At 36.1% G+C, this 9,616-nt stretch overlaps 1 protein-coding gene across 1 annotated transcript in view; it reads left to right on the top strand.

Moving 5' to 3' along the window:
• Nucleotides 1-1,899: 1,899 nt before the first annotated feature.
• Nucleotides 1,900-9,616, top strand: part of LOC117124650 (tubulin epsilon and delta complex protein 1-like) — a 49,339-nt gene continuing 41,622 nt past the window's right edge. Inside the window, exons 1-2 of the mRNA XM_033270954.1 lie at nt 1,900-2,557; nt 8,475-8,573. Of these exons, the coding sequence (XP_033126845.1) occupies nt 2,144-2,557; nt 8,475-8,573 (513 nt within the window). The 5' untranslated portion in view covers nt 1,900-2,143. The remainder of the gene's footprint in view (nt 2,558-8,474; nt 8,574-9,616) is intronic.

Raw genomic sequence — 9,616 nt, 5'->3', positions numbered from 1 at the left:
TGGATGCTTTTGCATAAAAGCAGCCATTTTGGACCCGGGGACCCAATTTTATGATTGCTATATGGCCGAAACGGATGACCTAAGATATCAGGGAGCATGAAAAAACAGGTCTATATAAATTGCAGAGTATGTACACGTAAACCATATCCAGCTGCTGGACTATAGCACTTGTAACAGGGTTTGCTATTTTGGGGAAACGTGTTGTTTTTTCCGTAACAGATGTAATAACCATAGGATTGGATTGGATTTATTCGGTGTAAACACCAAGGATAGCCCACGAAAGTCTAGAAGAAGACTTATTTCCAGTGGGGTCCTTCTGGTGGTGATTAGAAAGTACACCGGGAGACAATCCCCTACTCTTTTCCGAAGAGTGTACTGCGTTCTTTAACGTGCACATGGGTCATAGATGCATGGCTTAAACGTCTCATCCGAAAGATGGTGCGCTATTGTAACTTGTATTTCAGCCCTGTAGCTGAAACACAAGGAGAGGCAGCGATGGGAATTGAACCAGGAACCTAGAGATCTCCACGTTTCAGCACACACAGTGGCTACCACCAGATTAGCTGACTGAGCTAAGCTGCTCTCAAGCTGCTGAAAATTTTGTTTAATAAATGCATGTCTCAAACTATGTCAAAGTGTCTGGCTTTTATTTTAACAACTGCAGCGTTATTCTATACCACCGCTGTCTCTTATACACATCTAGATGTGTATAAGAGACAGCTACTACTAAGGTCTCACTACAAAATGAGTCTCATCGTTAGAAAATCAAAATGAGTTACCGTACCGTATTACATTTTGGTAGATCACATTATAAGGCTTAATTTGGTCTTTGAATGGCTTCCCTAAGGATAAACAGATCCAGAGATGTGAGCATTTAAAATTTAGGTATACGAAAATCGGCCTTAAAGATAAACTAACCTGTACAAATAGTAGGACTAGAATTAAAGAATATGCGAAGAGAACACTGTTTTAGTAAGAAAATTCACTTAAAAAGTACACAATCATAAAATATAAAGTTATTCAGAAACATTAAAATCAAAGTTTTGTAAAAAATGTTGCCTTTGACCTATTTTGGTGAATATCTCAATATGATTTCACCAACGATGCGTCTCATTTCGTGGCGAGACCTCACATATATAGGAGCTTAGAAGTATCCATTAAGGGAAAACTAAAACAATGAAGAGGGTTAAAAACAGTACCTTAAGGAGAAACTAGTGTCGCTAAGGGTAAACTAAAGCGACGTTAAGGCGAAATCATAGACAAAAGAGTTTCCCCCTAAGAGCCGAATAAAGGTAGTATATATATATGTGCATATATATATATATATATATATATATAGACAAATATATATATATATATATATAGACAAATATGGCAGCGCCAATTCAAAGAAGTAATAAGTAGGCGGATTTTCAATAAATGTAGAAACGTGAAATCGGTCATTTACTCCGATTTTTTTAATTTCAAAAACATACTGTACATATTATACATTTACCTTTCATTCTACATTTCCCTTTCTCTGATTTATAATAGATAAATGCTCTAAAATGGCATTTAAGAGAGCTTGTTTGCAGACAGAACTTTAAAATTCTATTGTCATGATCTCACAGAATAGCTATTTTCAAATTGTTAACTAATAGACGATGATATTTCTCATTTAAACTATCATATCAAAAGGGATTTTTTTGGCATTTTGAAGATAATAATGCCTAGTTTCATAGTATGTACAGAACTCAATTTGGAAAATTTCGACTTATCCCTCTTATGGCTTGGCTCTGCCACAAATGTTAAAATATGTGCACTAAATCGACTAATTTGTATGAATTACCATATTAGTTAGGATTTATTTTGGTTTTCTTTGTCTTGTGCAATCTGGTATGAATTTCATTTACATGAATTATTGTTAAACTTCAATTTCATATTTTATGCAAATTGCAATAAAGTTGATCATATTCGTATAGAATGAAATTACGATGCGATTTGTTAAAAGATAAAGACAATAATCCTACAAGAACTGATTTATTCATGTATAATATAACTAACTTGAAATTGATTCATAAAAAAAATTATAATGTCAAATCATATTCAATATTTTTGGTTTGATTAGGTGAAACCACTTTGGACCCTTTTGTATGAGGTGTGTATGTTAGTTTGCAGTGAAACATTAACATCTATTCATCCAGACAGTCCTGATATAGTTGCTGCAGTAACTGATGCAATAAAATTATATGGTTACCAGAAGCAGGACATTGGTAACCTGACACTTGATACAAACACTGGCAGCCGAGATCTTCTTCTTGCATTCAGTTGGCTCCTTGCCAAAGAATGTTTGACAGAGAGGGTTGTTCTTGATGCTCTTCGAACTCTTCCTGTTGATACTCATTTTTTATACCGGTCAACCAGCACAAATGAACATACAAGAGACAAATATATTAATTTATCAGGTATGGCATTGAGCGACAGATTTCGACAAGTAGTTTGGCTTTTTGGAAAGTGCAAGATGAGTTTAAAGAGTCTCATTCTTTCTACACAAGAATGTACAGCATCAATTCATGAGGTAGGACATTACAGTAATTGTTGAATGTTAAGCTACAAGTTAATTTACTACAGTTAATGTATAAGTGTATAGTACATGATGATGATGATGATGACAGCGGTCCCAAGTTGAAAGAACCAGTGATGGCGCCAGGATCTACCGGATGGGGAGGCTAGGCGAGCAAAGCAAGCCTCACTTGGCTAGGGGGTGGTCAACCACCAAAGGGCCACCAGTGGGGGTCCAGGGGGCTTTGCTATGTATATTTATGTTATTTGATAGTTGTCAAGCTACCGTAATATGACTGCGAAGAGGGTAAGAAGTAGAAACGGAAAACTATATGTTATTATTATTATCATCATCATCATCATTATTTTTGCTATAAATTTTATTACTATAAATGTTATTATTATTATTTTTATTTTTATTATTACTATTATCTTCATTATTATTACTATAAATGTTATTATTATTATTTTTATTATTACTATTATCATTATTATTATTACTTTATTAATTACTATATCTTCACTTATAATCATTTACTGTAATTTAATAATTTGTTAATTTTACTTAATTTGATTTCTTTGCCCTTGTTATTTATTTACCTTTCTGAAGAATTTTATATTGTATTTTTTCGTTGTGTGAAATAAAATAAAATGAATGAAAAATGAAATGAATGGATGAAAAATAATGAGAACTCCTGCAGGTCGAAAGCATCTATTTTGGCTATCTTTACAGTCAGTTCGTCATTGTTCATCAGGGGGAATTGTAATTTGTAATTGTATCGCAAAAAAAAGTATATTAGGCTCTATTGTCGTACCTACATTAACCATAGAAACTGACGACACAACCTAAGGCCTACTACCAGCCAAGTAGTAGAGCCAAGGTGTTCCATATTTAATGTTGAAAAATACGGTGCCTTACGCTGAAGAGGGTTAGGTTTAGGCTAACTATTATCAAGATATCGTACGGTACCTATGTTTTATCGACCCATAAAAAATAGCCACACACTGGCAGCAGTAGTAGAAAGGCCTAGACACGATATTGGGGTAGGTGAATGAATACAAATAAATAAAATAATATTAAAATTAATATTATTATTATTAATATTAATAACAATAATGGTGAAAATGCGGTTTGGCTTAGTGGTTTTCATTCTGGTTGTTGAACTTGTAGTCAGCAGGAGTACAAACAAATACAGGAGTACAAACAGTAACAGACCCCATTGATGGCAAAACAAGCAAGGGAAAACAACGTAAAAGATTAAGAGATGAGATCGATATTTATTGGGAAAGAGTGAAATGGTGCAACACAGCAAGAGAAAAAGATTGATTTGGCATAGACATCCTGAAACGTTTGTCCAGCAGTCGACTGACAATAGCTGATGATGAAGCCTCTGAATTTTATCAACGTGGTCAAGCCTTGAGTCTAGGTGATTGCTTAATTAATCTACCATGGGATTACAACTGAGACAAACCCAGCCACAGGGAGTGACCCACCGTTTGATAATTCCATATTCATTTTATCGTTTTATTATTTTAACATATTTTATTTTAAAAATAGTCTTTAATTCATACAGTATAATGCACATTGCAGTAAAAAATTAGGCCTATCATTAACAATATAAGCATAGGGCTATATTTATTGATCTATAGGAAAATACAGTTACAGATTTATTTATTGAAACCGCTAACCTAAATACGATAACAACATTTACAATAGGAGAAGTTTGGAAGTAGCTGTATACACAATTTAAATAAGCTACAGAAGTGGCAGCGTTTTTTTATAGGAAATATTTCTTGTTTAATGTCAAAATTAACTTCCAAAACCGAAATTTTTTGAATAAAACGAGAGCCAAAAAGTACGCAATGTAACCAACTACCTTATTTTCAAATCCGTTTTACATTTTATATTATAAAAAAACAAACCACCGTATTACATTACAATACTATCCTCCCATCATGACGAAATCCAGGTTTTTCGTAATTGTAATGGTAATGGCTGTGTATTTATTAAGCACATATTACAATAGTCTCTATGTGTTTGAAATGCAAAGTCTTGGAAACAGAAAAAAAACCCGAGAAATATCCTAAAGACTAACAAATGCAAACAACCACAGAGACAAAGAAAAGACAGTACAAGGAACCAGTGTCACTGCTCTGTTCTCCAGCACTTTGAGGCCGAAATGAATAGGGCTCGCTGGAACATGATTCACAAGAGCTCTAGTGACACTGGCATCTGACTATCCTATCCAAAAAAAAGGGCAAAAAAGGAAAACAAATTAAAAAGAGCAAAACAGGTGGGTCTTAAGCCTCGTCTTAAACACGAAGATAGATGGAGACTCGCGAACGGTGTCAGGTAATGCGTTCCAAAGCTTTGGGGCCACGACACTAAATGAACGCTTGCCAAAAGATTTTAAAGTAGAGTATAGATGAACTGGTTGTGGATCTCAGAGTGTGTGAACATGTAGCCAAACATAATTGAATAAGGTCAGATATATACTTAGGTGTGGAATGATGGAGAGATTTATAAACAAAAAGTAAAATCTTGAACTCGATGCACTGTTTGATGGGTAGCCAGTGAAGAAGACGAAGTGTAGGAGTGATGTGTTGGGATCTAGGTGTACCACAAACAAGACGAGCAACGACATTAAAAGCTGGAGTTGTAGTTTCTTAGTTACAGAATTGGGTAGTCCATAAAGAACTCCATTTACAGTAGTCGAGTTTTGATGTGAAAAGTGCATGGATCACTTTTGTGGCGGCATCTTTATTTAAGTAACGCCTGACGTGTTTGATGCTGCGAATTTCATAAGAAACTGTTCTGCATATATTAAGCACATGTTTCTTCAATGACAAGGTGGAATCGTGTGTATATACCAACATTGCAAACCTCTGACGATGGAGTAATAATAGAGTTGCCAATTCTGACTGTATTTATAATGGGCAAGTTGGCACAAAATTTAGGCTTGATGTATAAAACTTCTGTCTTGTTGCTGTTGAAAGCATGTTCAAAGACAGCCATGATTGGACATCATTTGCACATGCCTCCCGATACGATTAACAGCATTTCCAGCAAGCTCGGGTGGAAACGTGACGTACAGCTGTGTATCATTAGCATAGATGTGATAATTGATTGAATGTTGTCTGATGATATTACCGAGAGGTTGGATGTAGATGAGGAACAGTATTGGACCTAAGGTAGATCCCTGAGGAACTCCACAATTAACAGCAACTGCATTAGAGACGACAGACTTAACTCGCACCATTTGATGTCTAGAAGTTAAATAAGGGCGAAACCAGCCAAGAACTGTTCAAGATGTACCTGTTTCTGAAAGGCGATTAAGAAGTATGACATGATCGATGGTGTTGAACGCGGCTGATAAATCGAGATATACAGATAAGGCACAGCAGCCTTTGTCTAAAGCCTGTAAGATGTCGTTATGTAGAGCTGACTCAGTGCTTTGTACTTTCCTGTGAGCTGACTGATATGAATCAAACAATTGGTTATCGTCAAGAAATTTAACCAGTGATGATGCAACAACTCTTTCTATGACCTTAGACACAAATGAGATATTTGTGATAGGTCTGTAGTTAGACAACAAAAGAGGGTTTTTTCAAGATAGGGGTAATAATTCCTAATTTGGAATCATCGGGAACAGTTCCTGACAAAAGGGAAAGTTAATAAGTGACCGATATAGTGGAACAATGTTGCTAAATGTTAACAAGAATCTTAGTGGGAAATGGATCTAGATCTCTAGACTTGGGAGTCATAGATCTGAACTTTCTCCACTTCGAGATTAGTAGCAATTTCAAACTGCTCAAATCAGTCAGGATTAATATGGGGTGTTAAAGAGCGGGATAGCTCTACGTCAGCGTTAGATTGGCAAGAGGCTTTACAGAGTAGGATGTCATAACGAAGCTGCTTGATTTTATTGATAAAGACGACTCTGAACTCAATAGCCAGCTGAATATTACTGGTATTAGATGGAAACACTTCAGATTTGCCTATTCCAAGGAGTTGATTGGCAACCCTGAATAAGAATTTCTGGTACCACATCCATTAACCTTAGCCTGGGTGTAAAATATACAGCCTTCGTCAGGTACCTGGTGGTATTCGATGCAAGCAGTTTTGTAGCAGACGAGATCGACATTAGCCTTCGACTTCTGCCACTTCCGTTCAAATTGATGTTTCTTCTGCTTTGCATGCCTACATTAATTGTTGAACCATTCCGATGAGGTCCGAGCTGAGATGGTTTGCGTTTTTAGAGGTTCAAGTTGATCTCTTATTTCGCTAAGTGTTTGATTGTAAAAGGCAATTGCAGTATTCAATTGATATCCATGTCATCAGTGAAGTGCTTAAAGTTATCAGCAGTTTGTTGTTCAAGATATTTCGTGTCAATATTTTGGAATTTTCTAAATTTGATGACCCTTTTACCAGGCGGTGGTTTATCAATGTCAAGCTCAAAATGAATGAAATGATGATCTGACAATGGATACTGTTAAACACATGATTTTATCAACAGATCAGGGTTGTTAGTAGTAACAAGGTCAAGTGTTTATGTGTAGATGTGTTAACAAGTTAAGGTAGGTTGACAGAGTTCAGGATGTCCATGAACTTTGCAACATGAGGATTAGTGGGATCATTAACATGATTATTGAAGTCACCAGCAATTATGAGATTGGAAGAAAGGTAATACTGTTCAATGAGATTAGAAAAATCTGAGAATTGATCAGTGGGACAGGGTGGGGGTCGATATATGGTGATGAGCATAAGTGTTTTATGGGCTTCACAACCTTCAAATGTGCTAAAATGGTTGATACGACGACATGTGATTAGCAGGCGGGACATAACAGCTACGCCTCCTCCCCGTTTATGTTTTCTGGGAAAGGAACAGAGTGTGAAGCCATCTGGTACACAGATTGATGTGATTGTGAATTATTAAGAACAAAATTACGAATAACACTAATGTCTTACTGTAAATTCTAAGGCCACCGATTTGTGACATTATACTACGATTAATTAAGAAAACACAATGTCACTGGGAACGTCACAGTACAAGCTTTTAATTCAAAGTGAAGAAATTTTGCCTGAAATCTGTAAACCATGAGGTTGCGTCCCCGATCAAGATGTATTCTAACCATCTTGAGGATATCCAAACGAGCATTTGTCATAGTAGAACGTAAACCATGTTTAATTAGTCTCATTGAACAGGGGCGGATCCAAAATTTTTCAAACGGGGGAGGGGCATTTGTATTCTTTTTTTTATTTCAATACATTACATTAATATGCACTGACATTTTAAAAATAGTGTCAAAACAGCGTTTTGACACTTGACACTATTCTGCTGACTTACGTTCCAATAGATGTTTGAAAGTAATTAATTCATTGTGAAGAAGAATATCTGTTGTTTCATGGGCTTAATTCAATGTGAACAGTAATATATACGGGTAGTCGGATAACTTAGAATAAAACGGCACATGAATTCCCGATGGAATATACTCGTCTTCCCCAATGGGGGGAGGAAAACCAAGCTTCCCCGACGAAGAATATCTGTTGTTTCATGGGCTTAATTCAATGTCAACAGTAATATATACGGGTAGTCGGATAGCTTAGAATAAAACGGCACATGAATTCCCGTTGGAATATACTCGTCTTCCCCAATGGGGGGAGGAAAACCAAGCTTCCCCGACGTGGGGACTATAGCCCCCAGCACCCCCTCTGGCGCCACCACGGGAAAGAACCCATTTCCGGGAGATTCGTTTTAATGACATTAGGAGCGCTATATATTTTATGAGGAAAAAAGTGTAGGTACAAACCGAAGGGCCACGCCCACATCAGGCCCACTTGAAAATAAAGTACATTACTTTTATTTACTTTTTAAAAATACTCTAATTAGATTAATCTGTTTTTTCAATATTACTGTTTTTACTTTTTGCAGATTAATTCATATACCAATGGTGTTACATTGTCTTCCTTCACTGAACACCTCTCACTTCTGGAAACATTTGTTTTACGATACCCACAACATCTGACCAAGGTTTGGAAAACAGTTATTTCTGTTTTTATAACATTTTATTTATATATTTAACTTTATCCCATTAGAATAATAAATATATATAATGCAAAGCAGATTGATCACAAAATACAACATTTGTCATTGTATGCACTTATAAATGCGTTTTTCATCGTGAAACTGTCAGTATCTAACAATTGTACCTCTTCGTGTTCGATTGAGATTATAACTAATTCATCAAGCCTCTCTTGACAAATTGTTGATCTAAGGTAAGATTTTATCAACTTCAGTTTGGAGAACAAATGTTTTGCCGAGGTTACAGTTATAGGCAACGTTATGAAGAGAAGGCACACAGATATTATAGCAGGGAAGGAGGGCAATAGGTTTGTGACTTGCAGCTTGGAGAAGACATTTGCTACACTAACCATTACACAAATTTGTCGCAATTCGCTACACAGATCCGTGTGCATGTCTGCCCATATAATTTCATGAATTTAGACCTTTAGATGTGAGTTTCTCATTTGTAAAAGAAATGGTTGAACAAATGCAAACTCACACTTACAAGTGTTTGACCTTAAATGCTAGTTTGAGATCTTGTAGTCGCTCATCACTGGACAGTTCATCAAAGTGTTTCTTCACCTTCCATTTTCGAACGTCTTTAAACACGCACGGTAGTTTCCAAACCATCCCAATTGCTTTCGCTGTTGCCAATACCGATTCCCATGATGAATGAATGTATTTCAGTTCAGACCTTGCCGCTGAAAGGAGTATAACAGAAACAGTAAGGTTTATAGCTTGGAATTCTTTTGATGCCTTATGTAGGCAGGTTAGCACTTTTTCCTAGATAATCAAAACAAGAAACTCATTGACCTCTTGAGGGACCATGTGCCTGATCACCCTTTAACGTCTTTGCTGCTAATCGTTATCCTTGTTAAAACTTTAAGGATGTCTACCAGTTTTTGATGGCCCTCACAGAATTAATTCTGGATGACCACCGTGTTGTACACAATCGCTTCAGTTTAAAGCCCCATTCCCGGCAAAATTTCACTAAAAATGACTTTTTTTTA

The sequence above is a fragment of the Anneissia japonica genome, unplaced genomic scaffold, assembly GCF_011630105.1.
Source record: "Anneissia japonica isolate Jap-2015-1 unplaced genomic scaffold, ASM1163010v1 scaffold2055_len368625_cov186, whole genome shotgun sequence".
NCBI lineage: Eukaryota > Metazoa > Echinodermata > Crinoidea > Comatulida > Comatulidae > Anneissia > Anneissia japonica.
The sequence above is the reverse complement of the archived record's forward strand: the minus strand, read 5'-3'. Positions and strand labels throughout refer to the sequence as shown.